Source organism: Bubalus bubalis, chromosome 9 (assembly GCF_019923935.1).
Source record: "Bubalus bubalis isolate 160015118507 breed Murrah chromosome 9, NDDB_SH_1, whole genome shotgun sequence".
In the NCBI taxonomy this organism is placed as follows: domain Eukaryota; kingdom Metazoa; phylum Chordata; class Mammalia; order Artiodactyla; family Bovidae; genus Bubalus; species Bubalus bubalis.
This window is the reverse complement of record NC_059165.1, coordinates 72,010,314-72,036,805: the sequence shown is the minus strand read 5'-3', so window position 1 is coordinate 72,036,805 and position 26,492 is coordinate 72,010,314. Positions and strand designations below refer to the sequence as shown.

The 26,492-nt window shown below is 42.0% G+C and overlaps 1 protein-coding gene and 2 pseudogenes across 1 annotated transcript; 2 read left to right on the top strand and 1 right to left on the bottom strand.

Annotated features, from left to right (window-relative positions):
- Positions 1–11,065: 11,065 nt before the first annotated feature.
- LOC112587069 lies at positions 11,066–12,060 on the top strand (annotated as a pseudogene).
- Positions 12,061–13,361: 1,301 nt separating this feature from the next.
- Positions 13,362–26,492, bottom strand: part of LOC102409934 — a 742,713-nt pseudogene continuing 729,582 nt past the window's right edge.
- TMED9 (transmembrane p24 trafficking protein 9) lies at positions 20,760–24,732 on the top strand. Its single transcript, XM_006042894.3, has 5 exons — positions 20,760–20,974; positions 21,151–21,251; positions 22,304–22,429; positions 22,781–22,927; positions 23,902–24,732. The coding sequence occupies exons 1-5, from the start codon at positions 20,791–20,793 to the stop codon at positions 24,049–24,051; spliced, it is 708 nt and encodes a 235-aa protein (XP_006042956.1). The 5' UTR covers positions 20,760–20,790; the 3' UTR covers positions 24,052–24,732.

Here is a 26,492-nt window from a genome sequence, read left to right as displayed (position 1 = left end):
TGAAAGATACCCTCTGAGTGGAGTTCTTTGCTATTTCTAAGAACTGGCTCACTCTGGGAGGGGCAATGAGGGGCCAGATGCCAGAGCACCAGGACCACAGAAAATAAGAAAATAAGGTTAATACATTCCCAATCAGAGTCTGCACCACTGGGTCTCCAAAAGGTCATGGCAGCATTCTCATCTCAGCTACACTGAAGTCTTTACAAACCAGGAGATGGAGGACAGAGTGGAAAGGCAAGAGTAGAAAGGTGGGTCACAGTCCCGTCTTCTCTTGGACTGGAGTGGAGCAGATTGGGGCTGAGGTTAAGAGGAAAGTAAGACAATTGGGTTTCTGCTGCTGCCACTGCCAGAATACTGCTATACCAAACCTGGTAAGTCCCAGTTATACCCAATCTGGTAAGCCCCAATCATGTTTCTAGCTTTGAATAACAAGTTCAAATGACCTAACGTGGGTTCTGGTCTCCATCCTTCTCCATCCCTATCCTTAAAACTAGGATTCAGGATTCTGGACTGGCTCTCATTAGTTGATTATATGAGCTTGTACCTTGCTTCCTTCTCTGGTGCTCAGATTTTCCTGCCCTTGGGCTGATCCAGATGAGGGCTCAGCCACTGTGCTGCTTGCTGGTGCATGTTGCAGAACTCTCTGCCTCTCGGGGGCTTGTGTCAATCACTCCATCCTACAGTCCCAAGTGTGTAGATACTTGTTGGTTGAATAGGCACTTCCACCACTGGAGAGGAGAAAGGGAACCCCAGGACTGCTCCCTGAGTGTGGGAGAGGTGGCACTGGTGCTTGCTTCTCAGGTGTTTCCTGAGAAGCAAACACCTTCTCCTGGTGGAGTTTCTGTCTTAAGAATAGTTGGATGGAATTAAAGTGAAGTAAGTTCTTCAGTTACCATTAACACTGATTGATGTTATTTGATCTCTAGTTTCCCCGTTCCCTTAAATGTATGTCAAGAATAAACTCCATACTTGTGTCCCAGATCTCTCTTTCTCTCTCTCTCTCACACACACACACATTGGATAAAGCTTTTTTTTTTTTTTTTAATGTATGTGGTGGAACTGGGTCTTAGTTGCAGCATGCAGGATTTTTATCTTTGTTGCAGCATACAGGATCTTTAGTCTTAGCTTGTGAACACTTAGTTGTGGCAAGTGGGATCTATTTCCCTGCCCAGGGATTGAACTCTGCATTGGTAAGATCCCCTGGAGGAGGGCATGACAACCCACTCTAGTATTTTTGCCTGGAGAATCCCTTGGACAGAGGAGCGTGGCAGGCTACAGTCCATAGAGGTGCACAGAGTCAAATACAACTGAACTGACTTATCATGCATGCATGCATGGGAGCATGGAGTCTTAACCACTGGACTAGCAGGGAAGTCCTTGGGTATACATAATTGAACATTCATATTCTCCTACTGCTGCCTTTACTTTCCCTGTATTATTTAATCCCTCATGAACGTTTTCCTTGTTATTGTTCAGATTCCCATCTCTGAGTGTTCTCCAAGCTGTAGCCCTGGATTTAGGAAACCTGTTTGGGACATGAAGCCTATCCTCTGCTTTGACTATGTCAATGCTCAGTGGGGAAGATTTCCAGCAAGACTGATAAATGTCTGGATAGAAAATGTTTTCTTTTTCTACACTGCTACAGAAACAGAATGTGCCAAGAGTTGTCTACTTCTTGATAGTCCAATTCTTAATGTGAAGACTCTGACTTAAAGAACTCAGAGGAAACCAATGGAACATACCATAGAGTGTATCAGGCTAAAAACACAGAGCCGGGTGACAGAATAGCTTGGGAAATATGACACGTGTGTGAGATGTAGAGATATCTCTTTCCTCATCCCTCAAGAAACTTCCTGTAACAGCACATTAGCAAAACTGAAATTTTAAATTTAACCATGGTAAAAGATTGAAAGATTTCCTTCTAGAATCAGAAACAAGGCAAAATATCTATTCTCACCACCTTATTCAGCAGCACATCAGAAGCTGTAACAGCTGCGATAAGGCTGAAAGAAGAAATGAAAAGCATGCAGATTGGAAAGGAAGAAATAAAACTATCCCTATTTGTAGATGACTTGATTGTACAGATGGAAAATCTCAAGGAATCTACAAAAAAGTCCTAGAACTAACAAATGAGTTTAGCAATTTGCAAAATATAAGAGCAACACAAAGAAATCAAGCACATTGCTATGTATTAATAAACATAAAGAAAACAAAATCTAAAATGTAATACCATTTACAATCATGCCAAAGGAAATTGCTCAGATAAGATCTAAACAAACCATGTACAGGATCTGTTTGCCAAAAGTTACAAAATCCTGATGATAGAAATCAAAAAAGACCCAAATAAATGTAGAAACATACTATATTTGTGTACCGGAACACTCAGCATAGTAAAGATGGCAATTCTTTCCAAATTAATATTCAGGTTTAACACAATTCCTATTAATATCTCCTGAAGAAGGAAATGGTAACCCACTCCAGTATTCTTGCCTGGGAAATACCATGGACAGAGGAGCCCAGCAGGCTGCAGTCCATGGGGTTGTAAAGAGTAGGACACGACTTACCAGCTAAACAAAAACAACAATCAAGATGATAGTAATAAAGGCTATGTGGTATTGGTAGAAAGATAGACAAATAGCTCAATGGGACAGAACAGAGAACCCGGAAATAGACCAACAGAAGCCATTCTGATTTTTCACACAGATACAAAGCAGTTCGATGAAAGAAAGATATCATTTTTTTAAGGACTTTATTTTTTAATGCAGTTTTAGGTTCACAGCAAAATTGAACCAAAAGTACAGAAAGTTCCTTGCCCAGAGCATGCACAGCCTCCCCACTGTCAACATCCTGCACAAAAGTAGTGCGTTTGTTATAATCAACTAAAGTACATCGACACACCATTACCACTCACAGTCTATAGTTTACATTAGGTGTTACTATTGGAATTATGCATTCTATGATTTTGGACAAATGTATGATGACATGTATCCATCATTATAGTATCACACAGAATAGATTCAATGCCCTAAGAATTCTCAGTCTTCTGCCTATTTATCCCTCCTCCACCCCTCACCTCAGTCCTAGCAACCATTGATCTTTTTTCTTTCTTTTTTTAAAAAATATTTATTTATTTGGCTGTGATGGTTCTTAGTTGCAGCATGTGAGATCTAGCTTCCTGACCAGGGATTGAACCCAGATCCCCTGAGTTAGGGGCACAGAGTCTTAGCCACTGGACCACTAGGGAAGTCCACAACCACCGATCTTTTTATTGTCTCCAGTTTTCCCTTTTCCAGTGATAGTTTATGGTGAACGATGTCAGATTCGTGATCTCCGAAGAAGATTTAACTTCAGGACCAGGGACCAGGCTTGATCACTCAAGAGCTTTTGTGTAACAGAGTTTTATTAAAGTATGAAAAGGGACAGAGAAAGCTTCTGACATAGACATCAGAAGGGGGACAAGAGTGCCACCTTGCTAGTCTTAGCAAGGCCCTAGATGCTTTTATCAGACCCACTCCCACAACATACATCTTAAGACAGCAGGATTAATCTGAAGGTTCTTCTTAAGGAGAAACATATCCTCAAGCAAGATACATTGTTGTTACATAATCCTTAATAAGACTAAGGAATGTAGGATAAAAGTTTGTCCTTTCCTCATTCTTGAGAACTCCAGACCCCTATCTCCCCCTTGAGAGCCCCAGACCTCTCTCTCCTCCTCAGGGACGCCAGACTTATGATTAACCTTCCTAGGAATTGACTCTCTCACCAGAATGGCAAATGGTTAGCATCATTTTCCTAGTGGCTCAGACAGTAAAGCATCTGCCTACAATGCGGGAGACCTGAGTTCTATCCCTGGGTTGGGAAGATCCCTGGGAGAAGAAATGGCACCCCATTCTAGTACTCTTGCTTGGAAAATCCCATGGGCAGAGGAGCCTGGTAGGCTACAGTCCACAGGGTTGCAAAGATGGGAATACCAGACCACCTGATCTGCCTCTTGAGAAATTTGTATGCAGGTCAGGAAGCAACAGTTAGAACTGGACATGGAACAACAGACTGGTTCCAAATAGGAAAAGGAGTACGTCAAGGCTATATATTGTCACCCTGCTTATTTAACTTATATGCAGAGTACATCATGAGAAACGCTGGGCTGGAAGAAGCACAAGCTGGAATCAAGATTGCCGGGAGAAATTTCAATAACCTCAGATAAGCAGATGACACCACCCTTATGGCAGAAAGTGAAGAGGAACTAAAAAGCCTCTTGATGAAGGTGAAAGAAGGGAGTGAAAAAGTTGGCTTAAAACTCAACATTTAGAAAATGAAGATCATGACATCTGGTCCCATCACTTCATTTGAAATAGATGGGGAAACAGTGGAAACAGTGTCAGACTTTATATTTTTGGGCTCCAAAATCACTGCAGATGGTGACTGCTGCCATGAAATTAAAAGACGCTTGCTCCTTGGAAGAAAAGTTATGACCAACCTAGATAGCATATTGAAAAGCAGAGACATTACTTTGCCAACAAAGGTCCGTCTAGTCAAGGCTATGGTTTTTCCTGTGGTCATGTATGGATGTGAGAGTTGGACTGTGAAGAAAGCTGAGCGCCGAAGAATTGATGCTTTTGAACTGTGGTGTTGGAGAAGACTGTTGAGAGTCCCTTGGACTGCAAGGAGATCCAACCAGTCCATTCTGAAGGAGATCAGCCCTGGGATTTCTTTGGAAGGAATGATGCTAAAGCTGAAACTCCAGTACTTTGGCCACCTCATGAGAAGAGTTGACTCATTGGAAGAGACTCTGCTGCTGGGAGGGATTGGGGGCAGGAGGAGAAGGGGACGACAGAGGATGAGAGGGCTGGATGGCATCACTGACTCAATGGACGTGAGTCTGAGTGAACTCCGGGAGTTGGTGATGGACAGGGAGGCCTGGTGTGCTGTAATTCATGGGGTTGCAAAGAGTCAGACACGACTGAGTGACTGAACTGAACTGAACTGAGTGACTTCACTTCACTTCTAGCATCATACAGTATGTGGCCTTTTCAGTTTGCCTTCTTTCACTTAGTAATATACACTTTTGGTCCTTCATGTCTTTACATGGCTTGATAGCTCATGTTCTCTTAGTGCTAACTAATACTCTATTGGCTGCATGTACCACATTTTATCCATTTTTCTACTAAAGGACATCTTGGTTGCTTCTGGGTTTGGGCAATTATGAATAAAACCACTATAAATGTCAGTGTGCATGTTTTGTGTGGACTTAAGTTTCAACTCCTTTGAGTAAATACCAAGGTACATCACTGCTGGATCATATGGTAAGAGTATTTTAGTTTTGTAAGACACTGCCAAACTGAGTTCCAAAGTGGCTGTATCACTTTGCATTCCCATCAGCAATGACTGAGAGTTCATGCTGTACAACATCCTCATCTGCGTGTGGTGCTGTCGTGTTCTAGATTTTGGCTGCTCTGAGATGTGTATATAAGATCTCCCTTTAGCTCAGTTGGTAAAGAATCCACTTGCAATGAAGGAGACCTGGGTTTGATCCCTGGGTTGGGAGGATTCCCCTGGAGAAGGGAAAGTCTACCCACTCCAGTATTCTGGCCTGGAGAATTCCATAGAGTATATAGTCCATGGGGTCACAAAGAGTCAGACACAACTGAGTGACTTTAACTTTCAGAGGTGTATGGTGCTATTTGATTTATTTCACTGGTGTTTTAATTTGAAATTACTTAATGACTTATAACAATGATTATGTTTTCATGTGCTTATTTGCCGTTTATATGTCTTCTTTGTCAAAATGTCTGTCCAGGTCTTTTGCCCATTTTTAATTTGGATGGCTCATTTTCTTATTGTTGAATTTCAAGAGTTCTGCATATATTTTGGGTAGCAGCCCTTTCTCAGATGTCTTTCGTAAACATTTTCTCCCAATATATGGCTTGACTTTTATTCTCTTCAAGATAGCCTTTTCACCAAGTGATGCTACAGAAATTTGCCATCCTTAGACAAAAACTAAAAATATAAAAAAGAAAGAAAAGAGAAAAGTGTTAACAGAATTCAACTAATTAATTAACAGAATTTAATAATTTCATTTCATTTTATTATTGTTAACAGAATGAAAAGTTAAGCTACAAAGTGACAAAATATTTGCAAGCCATGTATTTGACAAAAGTCTATTATATAGAATATATGTAAAGAACTTCCATCACTCAAAAGTAAAAATTCAAATAGAAAGTTGGCAAAGACATGAAGAGACATCTAATTAAAGAAGATACAGAGATACAAATAATTGCATGGAAAGATGTTCAACATCAGCCATTAGGAAAATGCAAATTAAAACCACAGTAGAGTTGAAACAGCATTTCTCAGATGGGACTCAATGTAAGTTCCTTGCAATTCTTTTGCGTATATACCTAGAAGTGGAGTTGCTGGATCATATGGTAATTTTATTTAAAAAATTTTTTTTTTATATTCCCATCAACAGTGCCCAAGGGTTCCAATTTCTCTACATTCTTGCCAACACTTATTTTTTATTTTGGGGGATGGAGGTACTATCTCATTGTAGTTTTGATTTGCATTTCCCTAGTAGCTAATTATGTTGAGAATCTTTTCATATGCTTATTGACTATTTGTATATCTTTTTGAAGAAATGTCTATTCAACTCCTTTACCTATTTTTGAATTGAGTTTTTTTTTTTGTTTGTTGTTGAGTTTTAGGAGTTCTCTGTATATTCTAGATATTAATCCTTTATCTAATGTATGATTTGCAAATGTTTTCTCCCATTCTGTGGGTTGCCTTTTTACTTTGTTGATACTGTCTTTGATCCACGTTAAACATTTTTTTCATAAAGTCCAGGTCGTCTATTTTGTCTTTTGTTTCTTGTGCCTTTGGTATCATATTCAAAAGACAACTGCCAAATCCAATGTCAGGAAGCTTTGGCCGTATGTTTTCTTCTAAGGGTTTTTATAGTTTTAGGCCTTATATTTAAGTCTTGAGCCCCTTTTGAGTTCGTTTTGTATATGGTGGTAACAGTGAAACTTCATTCTTTTGCATGTAGATACTGAATTTCCCCACCATGTTTTGAAAAGACTGTCTTTTCCCTATTGAATGGTCTTGGCACCCTTGTTGAAAATAACTTGACCATTTATGTGAGGGCTTATTTCTGCACTCTCTAGTCTGTTCCATTAACTTATCTGTCTGTAATTTATGCCAGTACCACACTGTTTTGATTAATGTAGTAAGTTTTGAAATCAAGAACTTGATTCTTCTTTTTCAAGATTGTTTTGCCTATTTTGTGTTCCTTGATATTCTATGTGAATTTTTAGGATGGGTGCAAAAAAAGTCACTGGGATTTTTATAGAGATTGTGTTAAATCTGTAGTTTGCTTTGGGTAGTACTGACATCATAAATTATTAATTTTTCCAATCCAAAGACACATAGGATGTCTTTCTATTTATTTATGTCTTCTACAATTTCTTCTAGAAATTTTTTGTAGTTTTCATTGTACAAGTCTTTCAACTCTGTGGGTAAGTTAATTCCTAAATTTTTTTGTACTGCTGTAAATGGTATTTAAAAATTAACTTTTTTTTCAGCTTGCCTATGGGAAAAGAAACACAACTGATATTTTGTCTTGACTTTGTATCCTGCTATTTTGCTGAATTTGTTCATTATGTCTAATGGGTTTGTGTGTGTGTGTGTGTGTGTGTGTGTGTTTGGAATCTTTAGGATTTCTACACAGAATTTTACTTTTATTCTCAATTTAGATTACTTTTATTTTTTCTTGTGTAATTGTTTTGTTTAAGTCTTCTAGCACTATGTGAAGTAGAAGTGGCAAAAGTGGACATCTTTGTATTGTTCCCAACCTTAGAAGAAAAATTTTCAGTCTGTCACCATGAGTATAATGTTCATTGTGGATTTTCACACGTGGCTTTTCTTATATTGAGGTAGTTTCTTTCTATGCCTAGTTTCTTGTTTGCTTTTATCATGAATGGGTATTAAATTTTGTCAAATGCTTTTTCTTCATCAATTGAGATGATAATGTGCTTTTCTTTTTTCTCTTAATATGGTGCATTACACTGATGAATTTTTGTATGTTCAACCATCTTTGCATTCCAGGGATAAATCTCACTTGATTATGGTGTAAAATCCTTATAATACGCTGCTGAATTTGGTCTGCTAGTATTTTGTTGAAGATTTTTGCATCAATTTTCCTAAAGAATATTGGTCTGTTGTTTCTTTTCTTGTAGTGTTTTTGCCTGGCTTTAGTATCAGAGTAATGCTGATTTACCCTGAATGAAAGAATTAGAAATGAATTAGAAAACGTTCCCACTTTAATTTTTTGAACAGTTTAATGTTGGTTCTTCTTTAAACATTTGGTAGAATTCACCAGTGAAGCTATCAGCTGATGGCTTTTTTTTCCTGTTGGGAGATTTTGAGATTACTGATTGACTCTCCTTTCTTATGCTTCTTTGTAGTTTAGTCTTGGTAGGTTTTGAGTTTCTAGGAATTTGTCTGTTTCAACTAGATTATCCAATTTGTTGGCATACAATTACTTAGAATGCGTGTGTGCTAAGTCGCTTCTGTCATGTCTGACTCTTTGCAACCCTATGGACTCTAGCCCTCCAGGTTCCTCTGTCCATGGGGATTCTCCAGGCAAGAAGACTGGAGTGGGTTGCCATGCTCTCCTCCAAGGGATCTTCCCAACCCAGGGATTAAACCTGCACCTCTTATGTGTCCTGCATTGGCAGGTGGGTTTGTTACCACTAATGTCACCTGGGAAGCTCTTACTTATAGTTCGGTTCAGTTCAGTTGCTCAGTCGTGTCCGACTCTTTGCAACCTCGTGAATTGCAGCATGCCAGGCCTCCCTGTCCATCACCAACTCCCAGAGTTCACCCAAACTCATATCCATCGAGTCGGTGAGGCCATGGTAATAATTTTTATGTCTCTAGAATTGTCCTCACTTTCATTTCTGGTATTAGTCTTGTGAGTATTTATTTAACCCATGTAGTTAAAGATTTGTCAATTTTCTGTTCCTTATTTTATTTATCTCTGCTCCAATCTATACTTTTCTTCATTCTGCTAGTTTGGGGTTTAGTTTGTTCTTCTTTTACTAGTTCTTTAAGTTGTAAAATGAAGTTGTTGATTTGAGATCTTATTTATTAACATAAGCATTTATAACTATAAATGTGCCCCTTAGCACTGCTTTCTCTGTGTCCAATAAGTTTTGGTACGTTGTGTTTTTGTTGTCAGTCATCTCTAAGTGTATTCTTAGAAATACCTTGTGATTTCTTCTTGATCCACTGGTTGTTTAAAAAGAAAAAAGTTTATAATTAAATTCATACCATCCCCTTTACTAGACAGTAAGTACCATATGGCCAGAGAACATGTCTATTTTTGAGTCACCAACATATATCTAATACCAAACATAGGACTTGGCACAAAATAGGTGCTCACATCATTAAATAAATGAATAGCTCTAATCACACAAAAATCTATTGTTTAATTTCCACAAACTTGTGATTTTTTCCAGTTTTCCTTCTGATAATGATTTTTAACTTCATCCCACTGTTGTCAAAGAACATACTTTGTATGCTGTCTAGTTTTTAAAATCTATTATGACACTTTAATCTCAATATGTGCCTAATGTTTTCTCTATTCTGAGAAGTGTTCCATGTGTACTTGAGAAGAATGTGTATTCTGTTATTGTTAGCCAGAGTATTTTGTATGTCTATTAAATCTGGTTGGCTCATTGGGTTGTTCAAGTCCTCTGTTTCCTTACTTGTCTTCTGTTTTTGTTTTGTTTTTTTCCTATCCATTATTGAGAATTGGCAGCTCCCCTGGTAGCTCAGTTGGTAAACAATATGCCTGCAATGCAGGAGACCCAGGTTCGATCCCTGGGTAGGGAAAATCCCCTGGAGAAGGAAATGGCAAACCACTCCAGTATTCTTGCCTGGAAAATCCCATGGACAGAGGAACCTGGTGGGCTACAGTCCATGGGGTCACAAGGGTCAAACATGACTTAGTAACTAAACCACCAACCATTGAGAGTTAGGTATTAAAGATTCCAGCTACAATTGTAGAACTGTCAAGTTTTCCTTTTAATTATGTCCATTAAAAAAAAATTTATTTTTTGGCCAAGCAGAATGTGGAATCTGGTTTCCCAACCAGGGATTGAAACTGTGCCCCCTGCACTGGAAGTCTTAACCACTAGACTGACAAAGTCACCAATTCTGTCAATTTTTGCTTCAGAAGTTTGATGCTCTATTATTAGGTATGTAAATAATTATAATCATTTTATCTTCTTGCTGTATTGAACCTTTTATTAATATATAATTGAACCTTTTATTAATATATAATATATAACTTTTATTAATATATAATACATTATATATTAATATAATGTTTGTTTCTTGTACTTTTTTAAACTTAAAATCTATTTTGTTTGATACTAGTTTAGCCACTCTTGCTCTCTCCTGGTAACTATTTGCGTGGACTATCCTTTTCAGTTCTTTCACTTTCAAATCTGTTTCTGTCTTTGTAGCTAAAACGAGTCTCTTGAGAATTCCCTGGCAGTCCAGTGGTTAATCAGCTGGTAAAGAATCCCCCTGCAGTGCAGGAGACCCCAGTTCGATTCCTGGGTTGGGAAGGTCCCCTGGAGAAGGGATAGGCTACCCCCTCCAGTATTCTTGGGCTTTGCTGGTGGCTCAGATGGTAAAGAATCTGCCTGCAATGTGGGAGACCTAGGTTTCATACCTGGGTTGGGAAGAGTCCCTGGAGAAGGGAAAGGCTATTCACTCCAGTATTCAGGCCTGGAGAATCCCCACGGACAGAGGTGCCTGACGGGCTACAGTCCATGGGGTTTCAAAGAGTCAGACACAACTGAACGACTAAGTACAGCACACCAGTGGTTAGGACTTGGCGCTTTCACTGCCATGGGTCAGGATTCAATCCTGGTAGGGAAACTAAGCTCCCACAAACCCTGTGGTGTGGCCAAAAATAATAATAATAAAATAAAATATTCTCTTGAGTTAGGCAGTGGCGGGGGAGACACAGGTGGGCCCCACCAGGCCGGTTGAAGGAATGGAGGGCAAGCAAAATCCTGTACCGCTGCCCCAGCCCAGCCTCCCTCAGTTTGGACCTGCCAGTGGTGGGGACCCTGGTTCCTCAGCACACCCAGCTCCAGCAGCCCCAGAGCCTGTTCTCAGCCCTTCCAAAGCCCCAGTGCCAACCCAGACTCTTGGCGAAGACAGTTGGTAGAACTCAACAAAAATCCAGTGGAAGGCTTTTCAGCAGGTTTGATAGATGACCATGATCTCGGGAAATCCTTACTATTGTTCTTCCTAAAATAAAATTCATTATAGAAATCTGGAGCCCAAATGTTGATAAAAATGGTGAAACATGCATTGCTATTCTTCACAAGCCTGAAAAAGATAAATATGGCTATGAAAAACCTGAGGAACGCTGGCTGCCTATTCCCACTATGGAAACCATCATGATTAGTGTCATTTCTGTGCTGGTAGACCCTAATGGAGACTCATCTGCTAATACTGATGCTGTGAAATAATGAAGACAGAAATGGTGAATTAAAATGGAATGTTGGGGGACTTTCCTGGTGGTCCAGTGGCTAACACTCCATGCTTTCACTTCAGGAGGCCGGGGTTTGATCCCTGGTCAGGGAACTAGATCCTGCATGCCACATCTAAGACCTGAAACAGTAAAATGAATCAATTAAATAAAAAAAGGAAAGTTGCCTGCTGTGTAAGGAAAAGCCAAGAGACTGCTTTTGAGTGACATTTATTCAACAACTGTAACTTCACTTATTTCAGGGACTCCAGTTGAGAAACATGGCACTATTTTCCTTGCACTCTACCCACCTATTGCTGGACTTCTGTTGTAACAAGTTGGCAAATAACAGCTAGAACTGGGTTGCAATAAAACATGCCAGTATCAATGTTGACAAGGGCTTAAAAAGTGCCAACTTACAGATAATTATGCATTTCAAATTCTAATGAACTGCTTTAACCTTCAAGAAGAATTGTAAAGAATTGTACATAGTATAATATGATCCAGATAGTATACGTGTGTTTATGTACATCTACAAATATACCTTGTACCAGATAATGTTTTCTTGTAGTAGAATAAGAATCGCGTAAATTCTGAAAGATTTTAGCAGGTTTTCTTTCCCTATTGTTTTTTTTATCAGATTTAAAAGATTCCTTAAAGCAAGTCAGATGAAAAGCAATTAGAACTAAAAGTTTCCATTTAATTTCCTTTTTTTTTAATGTATGGGAGTATTTATTTACATATTTCTTGAGGCAAATCGTCTACAAGTAGCAATTTAAAAACAGTTCTAGCAGAATTGTGGAATGTCTATGTACAAATGCATTGGACAAAGCAGTAGTTACAAAAATCTCAGCCTTGGCAGGATGATGGATCAGGCAGAGAATTATTTCCATATCTATAATTAAAGCACATATTTTTGAATGTTTCCATCTTCAGTTCAGTTCAGTCACTCAGTCGTGTGTGACTCTTTGCGACCCAATGGACTACAGCAGGCTCACTGTCTATCAGCAACTCCTGGAGTTTACTCAAACTCATGTCCATCGAGTCGATGATGCCATCCAATCATCTCATCCTCTGTCGTTCCCTTCTCCCGCCTTCAATCTTTCCCAGCTTCAGGGGCTTTTCCAATGAGTCAGTTCTTCGCATCAGGTAGCCAAAGTATTGAAGTTTCAGCTTCAGCATCAGTCCTTTCAATGAATATTCAGGACTGATTTCCTTTAGGATGGACTGGTTGGATCTCCTTGCAGCTCAAGGGACTCTCAAGAGTCTTTTCCAACACCACAGTTCGAAAGCATCAGTTCTTCAGCACTCAGGTTTCTGTATAGTCCAACCCTCACATCCATACATGACCACTGGAAAAACCATAGCCTTGACTAGACGGACTTTTGTTGGCAAAGTAATGTCTCTGCTTTTTAACATGCTGTCTATGTTGGTCATTACTTTTCTTGCAAGGAGTAAGCGTCTTTTAATTTCATGGCTGCAGTCACCATCTGCATTGATTTTTGAGCCCCAAATCACTTAAACATCTTAACATAATATGTTTCCATCTTTTTTTTTTTTTCTCATTAAACTTTTTTTAATGGGTCTCAAATTCTGTAACAGATTTTTGGTCAAGTTGTTTTCATTAAAAAGTACTGATTTTAAAAACTAATAACTTAAACTGCCACACACAAAACATATGGTGCACAAAAACATTCTCCTTTCCTTCTGAAGGTTTTACGATGCATTGCTATCATTAACCAGTCTTCTACTATTAAACTTAAATAGCCAATTGAGACAAACAGTTCTGAGACCATTCTTCCACCACTGATTGAGACTGGGGTGGCAGGTATTGGGGATAATATTCATTTAGCCTTCTGAGCTTTCTGGGCAGACTTGGTGACCTTGCCAGCTCCAGCTGCCTTCTTGTCCACTGCTTTGATGACACCCATAGCGACTGTCTGTCTCATGTCACGCACAGCAAAACGGCCCAGGGGAGGATAATCAAAGAAGCTCTCGACACACATGGGCTTGCCAGGAACCATATCAACGATGGCAGCGTCACCAGATTTCAAGAATTTAGGGCCATCTTCCAGCTTTTTCCCAGAACGACGATCAATCTTCTCCTTCAGCTCAGCAAACTTGCAAGCAATGTGAGCTGTGTGACAATCCAGCACAGGTGCATATCCAGCACTGATTTGGCCTGGATGGTTCAAAACAATCACTTGAGCTGTGAAGCCAGCAGCTTCCACGGGTGGATCATTTTTGCTGTCACCAGCCACATTGCCACGACGGACATCTTTGACAGACATGTTCTTGACATTGAAGCCCACATTGTCCCCAGGAAGGGCTTCACTCAATGCTTCATGGTGCATTTCTACAGACTTCACTTCAGTTGTTACATTGACTGGAGCAAAGGTGACCACCATGCCAGGTTTGAGAACACCAGTCTCCACTCGACCCACAGGGACAGTACCAATACCACCAATTTTATAGACATCCTGGAGGGGTAAACGCAAGGGTTTGTCAGTTGGGTGAGTTGGTGGCAGGATGCAATCCAGAGCTTCAAGCAGGGTGGTTCCACTGGCATTGCCGTCCTTACGGGTGACTTTCCATCCCTTGAACCATGGCATGTTAGCACTTGGCTCCAGCATGTTATCACCATTCCAGCCAGAAATTGGCACAAATGTTACTGTGTCAGGGTTGTAGCCAATTTTCTTAATGTAGGTGCTGACTTCCTTAACAATTTCTTCGTATCTCTTCTGGCTGTAGGGTGGCTCAGTGGAATCCATTTTGTTAACGCCAACAATTAGTTGTTTCACACCCAGGATGTAAGCCAGAAGGGCATGCTCACGGGTCTGCCCGTTCTTGGAGATACCGGCTTCAAATTCACCAACACCAGCAGCAACAATCAGGACAGCACAGTCAGCCTGGGATGTGCCTGTAATCATGTTTTTGATGAAGTCTCTGTGTCCTGGGGCATCAATGATGGTAACATAATACTTGCTGGTCTCAAATTTCCACAGGGAGATATCAATGGTGATACCATGCTCACGTTCAGCTTTAAGTTTGTCCAAGACCCAGGCATATTTGAAGGAGCCCTTTCCCATCTCGGCAGCCTCCTTGTCGAACTTTTCAATTGTTCTCTTGTCGATCCCGCTACATTTGTAGATCAGACGGCCAGTCGTGGTAGACTTCCCTGAATCCACGTGCCCAATGACAACGATGTTGATGTGGGTCTTCTCCTTTCCCATTTTGGCTTAGGTTTAACGGTGGTTTTCACGACACCTGTGTCCTGGTGGCAAACCCGTTGCGAAAAGGGTGTTTCCATCTTAAACATAATAAAAATCCAAACATGTGGACCAATCACTGCTATGAAGCATCGTCGTCACAGTTTTACCCACAATTCTCTCAGTCAGGCACTGACTCAAAGGAGCTGGAGTTACTTTCTCCCAATTGCATATTGATGTATGTAGATTTCTCAGGACTTCTTTCTGAACATTAATCAATGCTATTTCTTACACTTGGTGTATAGACTAGAGATAGTCATTTGTAAAGTGTTACAATACTACCTACTCCAAGTTACCTACTAGTAGGTGGGATGAAAAAACTATTTCACAAATTAATGCAAAAAACCCTAACAATTCTATTTTGGTTTATAGTATCTCAATTTTAGGAGTAATATTATCAACTTCTTGATTACCTGTACAAATGGATGGGAAAAAAACCACAGGTGTATAAATTACAATGAGTAATCAAAAAACTTTTCAAGTGCATTCATCTGATTGTTTTCCAGAATATCTATGTTTTGTTATATAATAAATATTTTCAAACAAAATCAACATGTATTAATGTCCTTAAACCATCCAGGCTTCATTAAACTCTTTTCACTTACTAAACTTTTGTATCTTCTTTGTTTTGACACACTCTCCTTTGCTCTTCTCTTCTGTATGTCAGGAAGTTTTCAAATCATTTAGTTCAAATACTGAACTACTCAATAAGCAGCTACTTGATTTTTTTTCTTTTTTTGTATGCACCACTTGGCATGTAGGATTTTCGTTTCCTGACCAGGATCAAACCCGTCCCCTGCAGTGGAAGCCCGGAGTCCCAACCGTTGAACCACCAGGGAAGTCACAACTACTTGATCTTTAATGATGACTTCGGAGGAGTGGTCCTCACCAGGTGCTTTATCCCTTTTATTTATTTGCACCCATCTCTTGGATTGGACATAGTAATAGCATTTTTCTTTGTTGAGAGCTCTTTTCAGTCATTATCCCCAAGAACAAAGAAGAGTTGGTTCTAAATTCAATTCAGATTTAAAATTATTAAAAGTTACCCCAAACAATACAAAATTTGGTTTTATTTTTGCCCTTCAGTTACCCAATGTGAAGTCTGGATAAATAAAGAATGCACAACTATAGCTTTCTATTTAACTTCTATTTTTGCTATTTAAAATGCTGCTTACCCTCAAACCCTTGTCCTTCTTCATATTCCTTTGCCTCTATTCTATACTTGAGTTTTTTTCTCACCTATTGTAAAAGAAATTGTGATGTCTATTTTCATACAATTTGATTTTGGAATTTTGTCACCTGATGTAGTGAGTTCTTCCAAAATAAAGTTTTTTTCCAATAAAATTTTAAAAAGTAAAATGAGATGAAATGATCCTCTTGCAAATAGCATATAGTTGGGTTGTGTTTTTTACCCATCCTGCCAATCTTTGTCTTGACTGGAGAGTTTAATCTATTTACATTTAATAAATTATATTTAAAATAATTACTTATTAGGAGGGACTTACTTCTGTCATTTTGCAATTTTTTTCTATTTCCCTTATAGCTCTTTGTTACTCATTTCTTGTGTTTACTTCTTTTGCATAACTTTGTGTAGTGAAACATTAAAATTCCTTTCTCATTTCTTTTTGGGTACATTCTTTTTTTTTTTTTTTTTTTGCCATACCTTGCCATACACAGGATCTTAATTCCCCAATGAGGGATTGAGGCTGTGTCTTATGCAGTGGAAGCGTGGCGTCTTAACCACTGGACTGCCAGCAAAGTCCCTTGTGTATATTCTTTAGCTCTTTTCTTTGTGGTTACCATGGAGATTATATTTAACATCCTAAAGTTATCACACTCTAATTTGAATTTATAGCAGCTTACCTTCAATAACATATAAAAACTCTGCTCCTTTAACAGCTCTGTTCTCACCCCTTTCAGTTGTTTATTACAAAATTTTATCTTTACACATTGTAATGGTTATTTTTTTTTACTATAAAAAGAAACTAACAGTTGGTGCATGCAATAAGCTGAATAAATCTCCAAAATTATGCTGAGTGAAAAAAGCCAGTCTCAGAAAGTTACATACTGTATGATTCCATTTATATAACATTCTTGAAATGACAAAGTTATAGGAATGGAAAACAGATTAGTGGTTGTCTGAGGTAAGAGGGAGTTAGGGGTTGGGTAAGAGGGTAGGGAAGTGGGTGTGGCTATAACAGGACAACATGAAATATCCTTGTGGTGAGAGAACTACTGTGTCTGGACTGTATCAATGTCAATATCCTAGTTGTGATATTGTGTTATACTTTGCCAAGAGGTGATGGGACCAGATGCCATGATCTTAGTTTTCTGAATGTTGGCGTTTTAAGCCAACTTTTTCACTTTCCTCTTTCACTTTCATCAAGAGGCTCTTTAGTTCTTCTTCACTTTCTGCCATAAGGGTGGTGTCATCTGCATATCTGAGGTTATTGATATTTCTCCCAGCAGTCTTGATTCCAGCTTGTGCTTCATCTGGCCTGGAATTTCACATGATGTACTCTGCATATAAGTTAAATAAGCAGGGTGACAATATACAGCCTTGATGTACTCCTTTCACAATTTGGAATCAGTCTGTTGTTCCATGTCCAGTTGTAACTGTTGTTTCTTGACCTGCATACAGATTTCTCAGGAGGCAGGTCAGGTGGTCTGGTATTCCCATCTCTTTAAGAACTTTCCACGGTTTGTTGTGATCCACGCAGTCAAAGACTTTGACGTAGTCAATAAAGCAGAATAAATGTTTTTCTGGAACTCTCTTGCTTTTTTGATGATCTAATGGATGTTGGCAATTTGATTTCTGGTTCTTCTGCCTTTTCTAAATCCAGCTTGAACATCTGGAAGTTCATGGTTCATGTACTGCTGAAGCCTGGCTTGGAGAATTTTGAGCATTACTTTGCTAGCATGTGAGATGAGTGCAATTGTGTGGTAGCTTGAACATTCTTTGGCATTGCCTTTCTTTGGGATTGGAATAAAAACTGACCTTTTCCAGTCCTGTGGCCATTGCTGAGTTTTCCAAATTTGCTGGCATATTGAATGCAGCACTTTCACAGCATCATCTTTTAGGATTTGAAATAGCTCAACTGGAATTCCATCACCTACACTAACTTTGTTTGTAGTTATGCTTCCTAAGGTCCACTGGACTTCACATTCCAGGATGTCTGGCTTTAGGTGAGTGATCACACCATCGTGGTTATCTGGGTCGTGAAGATCTTTCTTGTATATTTCTTCTGTGTACTCTTGCCACCTCTTCTTCTGCTTCTGTTCTGTTAGGTCCATCTTCTGCTTCTGTTAGGTCCATACCATTTCTGTAGTTTATTGTGCCCATCTTTGCATGAAATGTTCCCTTGGTATCTCTAATTTCCTTGAGGAAATCTCTAGTCTTTCCCATCCTATTGTTTTCCTCTATTTCTTTGCATTGATCACTGAGGAAGGCTTTCTTATCTCTCCTTGCTATTCTTTGGAACTCTGCATTCAAATGGGTACATATTTCCTTTTCTCCTTTGCCTTTAGCTTCTCTTCTTTTCTCAGCTATTTGTAAGGCCTTCTCAGACAACCATTTTGCCTTTTTGCATTTCTTTTTCTTGGGGATGGTCTTAATCACTGCCTCTTGTACAATGTCACAAACCTCCATCCATAGTTCTTCAGGGACTCTGTCTATCAGATCTAACCCCTTGAATCTATTTGTCACTTCCACTGTATAATCATAAGGGATTTGATTTAGGTCATACCTGAATGGTCTAGTGGTTTTCCTTATTTTCTTCAATTTAAGTCTGAATTTGGCAATAAGGAGTTCATGATCTGAGCCACAGTAAGCTCCCGGTCTTGCTTTTGCTGCCTGTACAGAGCTTCCCATCTTTGGCTGCAAAGAGTATAATCAATCTGATTTCAGTATTGACCATCTGGTGATGTCCATGTGTAGAGTCATCTCTTGTGTTGTTGGAAGAGGGTGTTTGCTATGACCAATGTGTTCTCTTGTCAAAACTCTGTTAGCCTTTAACCTGCTTCGTTTTGTACTCCAAGGTCAAATTTGCCTACTACTCCAGGTATTTATTGACTTCCTACTTTTGCATTCCAGTCCCCTATAATGAAAAGGACATCTTTTGGGGGTGCTAGTTCTAGAAGGTCTTGTAGGTTTTCATAGAGCCATTCAACTTCTTCAGCATTACTTGTCGGGGTATAGATTTGGATTACTGTGATACTGAATGGTTTGCCTTGGAAACGAGCTGAAATCATTCTGTTGTTTTTGAGATTGCATCCAAATACTGCATTTCAGACTCTTTTGTTGACTATGATGGCTACTCCATTTCTTCTAAGGGATTCTTGCCCACAGTTCAGTTCAGTTCAGTCGCTCAGTCATGTCCCACTCTTTGCGACCCCATGGACTACAGCATGCCAGGCCTCCCTGTCCATCACCAACTCCCAGAGTTTACCCAAACTCATGACCATTGAGTTGGTGACCATCTCATTCTCTGTCCCCTTCTCTTCCCACCCTGAATCTGTCCCAGCATCAGGGTTTTTTCCAATGAGTCAGTTCTTTGCATCAGGTGGCCAAAGTATTCTTGCCCACAGTAGTCGATATAATTGTCATCTGAGTTAAATTCACCCATTCCAGTCCATTTTAGTTCACTGATTCCTAAAATGTCGATGTTCTCTCTTGCCATCTCCTGTTTGACCACTTCCAATTTGCTTTGATTCATGGACCTAACATTCCAGGTTCCTATGCAGTATTGCTCTTTACAGCATCTACCTTGCTTCTATCACCAGTCACATCCACAACTGGGTGTTTTTGCTTTGGCTCCTTCCCTTCATTCTTTCTGGAGTTATTTCTCCACTGATCTCCAGTAACATATTGGGCACCTACCAACCTGGGGAGTTCATCTTTCAGTGTTCTATCTTTTTGCCTATTCATACTGTTCATGGGGTTCCCACGGCAAGAATACTGAAGTGGTTTGCCATTCCCTTCTCCAGTGGACCACATTTTGTCAGAACTCTCCACCATGACCTGTCCACCCTGGGTGGCCCTAGATGGCATGGCTCATAGTTTCATTGAGTTAGACAAGGCTGTGGTCCATGTAATCAGTTTGGTTAGTTTTCTGTGATTGTGGTTTTCAGTCTGTCTGCCCTCTGAGGGACAAGGATAAGAAGCTTATGGAAGCTTCCTGATGGGAACTTATATCAAATATTGATACCCCAGTGAAAGAGAAAGTCACTCAGTCGTGTTAGACTCCTTGTGACCCCCATAGAATATACGCGTCCATGGAATATACGTATCAATGGACCACAGAGTCCATGGAATTCTCCAGGCCAGAACACTGGAGTGGGTAGCCTATCCCTTTTCCAACAGATCTTCCGGACCCAGGAATCGAACTAGGGTCTCTTGCACTGCAGGCGGATTCTTTACCAACTGAGCTACCAGGGAAGATTGGGATGTCTCTAAAAAGCTTAACTTTAAAAATACCTGAAAGTATTACCATAAAATGTTATCATTTGTTAATTCTGTAATTATCTGTTAATTCTGAGTGGTGGTTACAACAGCAGTAATATAGCATGTAGTTAAAACAGCACAAAGGAAAACACAAGCAGAAGCAAGCCCAGAGCGGCAGATCCTACTTCCCAGGGAAGTCAAGCATCCTAGGTTAGGCTCCTGTCCCTTATCATAATTCGCTTGCCGACTCAAAGTACGTTAGTTTCATCATCTGTAAAACAAAACAAACTGATAATCAACACCAGTCACTGGGCGGCGATGAGAGTTAAAGGGGAAAAAAATCTAATTCTGCAGCTCTAATTTGGCCCTAGATAGGACCGGCGCCCCAATCAGGTACTGCCGCGCCGCGGCCTCGGAGCATCTGGGACTTGTAGTCCACCCGGCGGAACTCGCTGTCCCGGCAGCTCCCGCGGCGGCGGCTGGGCTACGTGGCGAGGCAGGCTGCGCCTGCGCGGACAGGTGGGGGCAAGATGGCTGCCGAGCGGAGCTTGTGGGTCGTCGGGCTCTGCCCTGGGTCCCGGTTGGGTAGGGTCGTTCGGGTCCTCCTCCTACTGCTGTGGTTTGCGGCCCGCGGAGGCGCACTGTACTTCCACATTGGGGAGACGGAAAAAAAGTGCTTTATTGAGGAGATTCCGGACGAGACCATGGTTATAGGTACGGGGGAAGGGAGAGAGTTTTCAACAAGACCGCGGTCTTGGGGTGGGGGTGGGGGGAGTGCGGGAGAGTCATGTCTTCAGAGCCGGGGGCAGGCTGCCTCGCAGTGCCCTGGCCACCGTGGACCCGGCGCCCCCTTGCGCTCCTCAGACTGGTCTCGCCCCGCTTCCCTCCAGGAAACTACCGGACGCAGCTGTATGACAAACAGCGAGAGGAGTACCAGCCGGCCACCCCTGGGCTTGGCATGTTCGTGGAGGTTAAAGACCCAGAGGATAAAGTGAGTCGGCCCCGCTGAGCCCCGTACCCCCCACCCCGCCTTGCACTTGGGCGCCAGATCAAGCAGTCACTGGTACTTCCCCTCATAGTTTCCGCATCTGCTAAACTGGTGAAAAAAAAAAAAATAATAACAGTTGGTACTGTGGGAAGAACCTGCGTTTTCACTCCAGTCTAACCTTGGGCTGTTTCAGTGCTAGCTGCTTCTGTCAACTTGTTACTGATCTCAGTGTGACTTCGCCAAGTCAGTTGCTTTCCCTGAGCCATTTTTCTAGGTCTGTGAAATAGAAATTCATCCATCTTACAGATGTGATGGGTGGATTAATTGTGGTGCTGGAAACCAAAGAGTTTTGTTGACTCTAAAGCTGTGGCATATAGACTTTAGGATATCAGGGAACAGGGTACTTTCCAAAAAGAAAGAGCAGCTTTTAATTTGACAAATAAGGATATTAAACCATATCCCAAACCAACTAAACAAAACCGTTTAGCTGTCAACCTTTCACTTAGAATCAATGAAAGAGTTGAAAGGGCATGAGTTATGAATAAAGTAAAGAGCTTTCCTAGAGTGGCCACATGCCAAGTTCATGTCAATCCCTTTCTCCAGATAGCTCAAAGGCAAGTTTTTGGCAACTGCTGCTAAGCAGCATTGGAACTTTTAGTGTTGTGGGGTGTCTCTGCTTGTCAACTTTTAAGGTACTTAGAGCCAGTGTTCTTGCCTGGAGAATCCCAGGGATGGGGGAGCCTGGTGGGCTTCCGTCAATGGGGTCGCACAGAATCGGACACGACTGAAGCGACTTAGCAGCAGCAGCAGCAGAGCCTTAAGCACCATTCAGCCTGCTCAGACGGTAAAGCGTCTGTCTACAATGCGGGAGACCCCGGTTCAATCCCTGGGTTGGGAAGATCCCCTGGAGAAGGAAATGGCAATCCACTCCAGGACTATTGCCTGGAAAATCCCATGGACAGAGGAGCCTGGTAGGCTACAGTTCATGGGGTCCCAAAGAGTCGGACACGACTGAGCAACTTCACTCAATGCTCATTGAAGTCTCTGCTCTACAGGTTATCCTGGCCCGGCAGTATGGCTCTGAAGGCAGATTCACCTTCACCTCCCATACCCCTGGCGAGCATCAGATCTGTCTTCACTCCAATTCCACCAAGTTCTCTCTCTTTGCTGGAGGCATGCTGGTAAGTGGACCCATGTTGGATTCTTTCAACCTATAGCTTATCAAGACTGGAAACTGATGGTACTGTAGGTGACTGTCAGATTTTGTGTCTCTTAATACAACTGGGTTTCCAGTGAACATTAAGGGGGTGGTTGCAGAGCTTTCTGTATATGCTTTGGTGAGAGCATCAGCCAAGGCTTATTCTTGCCTTTGGGCCTAGAGCCCCATAGGGCCAGACACTGAGGAGGCCTCAGTGAGTGTTGGCTAAATGAACAAATGAAGAAAGCTGGGAGGACCAGCTGTTAGGCACTGGCAGGAAGACAGAGCAGGGCTACCTGATTCTCCCAACCTTGCTTATCTTGTCTGTCTCCAGAGAGTTCACCTGGACATCCAGGTAGGTGAACATGCCAACGACTATGCAGAAATTGCTGCCAAAGACAAATTGAGTGAGCTGCAGCTACGAGTGCGACAGCTGGTCGAGCAAGTGGAGCAGATCCAGAAAGAGCAGAACTACCAGCGGGTGAGTGGCTGGGCAGGAGCAGTGGGCCTCTTCCCAGAGGCTGCCCACTGGCTTAGCCAGGAGTTGCGCATCAGATTCATTATAAATCCAAGGGACTTCTGTGTCTGTGCTGCACTGCCAGCCTAAAACGTGGGATGGGTGTTACTAACTCTACTTTGTAATTGAGAAGACAGTCTCTTAAGAGGTTGTCATTGTCTTATTAGGAGCCACACAAAGTGACAGAGCAGGAATTGATACCAACACCTTGGGTGTTCTTTCCATGGTTCTCGGTGCTCCCAGGATTAGGGGTTTCAAACTCACTTGTGTCCCAGAGCCAGGCCTGTACCATGAATGGGTCTGTGACCGTAAGGACTGGTAGAATAGCAACCTATCTAAACGGGAACAGCTGCTGTTGTCAGCTGAGGACAGCATTGCAGAATTGCTCACCCAGGGTTTTAAGAGCTACTTAGAGGTCCAGGTTTTTGGGGTTTTTTTTACGTAAAAAATTCTGAGTTTTAAATGTTGTCTAAACATTGTGTGAGCCTATAAAATACATGTGTGGGCTCAATTCAGCCCCTGGACCACCAGTTTGCAACCTATGCACAGAGTATGCAAGGAGCAGTTTGGGACACCCAGGCAGAGGGCTCAGAGCAAATCCATTTCTGAGTGTCCCAGGACAGCTCTGTCTGATAGAGTAATGCCACAGTCACTTTACCACTCCTCCAGGCATCACGGTAGGACCAGGTGAGGGCTTTACCTGACAGATGAGCCAGTGGACCTGGGAGAAATGAGTGGGTTACCCAGGGGCATATGGCTGGTGAGGATGAAGACAATTCATTCCCAGGCGGGGTGGTTTTTTTCAGACACTTGCAGCTGGAACCTGGGCAAAGTTAGTTGGTCCTGGGGCATCCTCTGGAGAGGGAACCCAGTGGTTCTAGTGGCCCCAGATGAGGCCCAGCCAACTCAGGCTTCTCTTCTGTTTTCCCTTCCCGCAGTGGCGAGAGGAACGCTTCCGGCAGACCAGCGAGAGCACCAACCAAAGGGTGCTGTGGTGGTCCATCCTGCAGACCCTCATCCTTGTAGCCATCGGTGTCTGGCAGATGAGACACCTCAAGAGTTTCTTTGAAGCCAAGAAGCTGGTGTAGCCATCCCAGGCTTCCCAGCCCAGCCTTCCTCCCTGGCTGGGGAAGAAAGGACCTCCTGGACTGACTTCTTTCTGGCAGGAGGACTGGTTTCCAGCCATGGGTATTTGGAGGGGAGAGGGGCCACAGCCGAGGGCAGCAGCTTGGCTGGCTAATCTGAGCAGGTGGTTGGGTAAATGCCTGCCCCCTCCCCTGGGCCCTTTGCAGTAATCTGGTGAAGCCACCGGGAGCCCTACTGACACCTCAGAATCACAGTGTTACTGATCAGGGATGTGAGCCTGTTATCTGGGGTGACTGGGGGGAGGGGAGCGGGTGGGCAAGCCAGTCTTCCTTGTGTCTTCCTTTGCTAACTTGGAATTTTGACCAGGTTGGGGCATAGCTGTGATTCCCTGCCACCCAGGAAACCTCACTATTCCCTCTTTGGGCCTAGACCCAGCCTGCTGATCCGGGGTTTGTGTCAATTGAGGGTGGGGTATAGGGAGTTGCATTGTGGGAAAGTAGCCCTGAGGTTGACCCCAGGTTCTTCACGTGGTTGTTCTTTTGGGGGCTAAAGAAACTGGGGTCAGGCCAAGCAGAGGCCTTGGTGCTGGTTGGGGATGGGGCCTGCAGAGTCTTAGTTACTGATTTCATTTTCAATAAGTCTAGGTTTGTTACATTGGTTTCCCAATAAAAAAAAAAAATTGACTTCTTGTCCAGTGTAAAGTTACTCTACTGCCAGTGGGCATAGCACTGTAGGGTGCTTGAGGGAATGTCAGGTTTTTCCAGTGGGCAAAGCACTTCACATTCTAATACGAGTACCCACCTGTGGACTTCATTCCTTTCATCCTCTCCATATCTTCTAGTGGCAGTGGGTGGTGGTCTTGCCCAAAGTCATGCGACAAGTAAGTTGTGCAGTTGGTGCTAATATCCACACCATTTCTTCTGTGCATTTGCCATCTCACCAACCTTTCCAAAGCAGGTGGACAGAATTGTTCTGGTGCTTCAAAAAAGTGCCCAGTTAGTGAAGGTAGTGTGCACTGATCAGAGGAGTGCAACACGTGTGGAAGAACAGAAAGCCCTGGGCTAGGGGCAAGAGGAAGGTACTGATGGGCTTTACCAACAGCATGGAATCTCAACAAGGACTTTGAAGGAGAGGAAGGATTCTGATAAAAGAAGGGGGACAGGGGTGATTGAAGGGAACAGAGGCAAACAGCTAGTGTGGAGATAGATGGGCATTGTTTCAGCTAGAGTTGAGGGGGCAATGAGAAAGCTGGAAAGGAAAGTTGGTTAGTATTAGAAAGTTGAATCCCAGGTAAGAGATTTGGACATTGCCAAGTGTTCAACAGAGTTTTGGGTATTAGAACCCTATGAAAACAAATATGAGGAAGGTTAATGTCCTCGTGGCTCAGCCATAAAGAATCCTGCCAATGCGGGAGACCTGAGTTCGATCCCTTGGCTGGGCAAATCCCCTGGATAAGGAAAGGGCACCCACTTCTTGCCTGGGAAATCCCTGGCAGAATACAGTCCATGGGTTTGCAGAATCAGATATGATTTAGCAACTAAACGACAACAATTTTAACAGTATGTAATGAGACGGGGTGGGAAGGCAAGTTTGGGGACTACTTGAACTGCTAGGAGAATGTAGTCTGAACACACACTGCCACATAGACCTCCACATTTAGGGAGAAAAAAATTAAGAACAGCTTTAAATGACAGAAAACTGTGACGATAGTTAACCTCATTATTAACATCATTCAGTAGTATGGTATATTTGTTAAAATGAATTAACCAGTAGGGCTGTGCTCAGTTGTTTCAGTCATATACGAAGGACCCTGAGCCGCCTGCCGGGGATTTCCCAGGCAAGAATGCTAGAGTGGGTTGCCATTTCCTTCTCCAGGGTGAACCAATAGGGATAGTCCCTGCTTCATGCAGATTTCCTTAGCTGTTACCTTGTGTCTTTTTTGTTCCAAGAGCTCATGTAGGAGGTATCATTATTACATTTAGTTGTCTTTTCTCCTTGGCCCTTCTTGGCTGTGACGGTTTTTCAGACTTGTTTATTGACTTTACGGTTTTCAGGAGTACTGGTCAGGAATTTTGTAGAATTTCTCTGAATTGCAATTGTTCTGATGTTTTTTGCATGATTAGACTGGGGTCCTGGGTTTTTGAAAGAGCACAGAAAGTGTCATTCTCATCCCATCATTAAGGGTACTAATTATCAACATGACTGGATATTACAGTTTAGTTAAGGGGCTTCCCTGTGGCTCATTGGTGAAGAATTTGCCTGTCAATACAAGCAACATGGGTTCAATCCCTGATCTGGGAAGATTCCACTTGCCAAGGAGCAACTAAGCCCATGTGCCACAACTATTGAGCCTGTACTCTAGGGCCTGGGAGCCCCAACTACGGAAGCCCGAGTGCCCTAGAGCCTGTGCTCAGAACAAGAGAGGCCACTGCAATGAGAAACC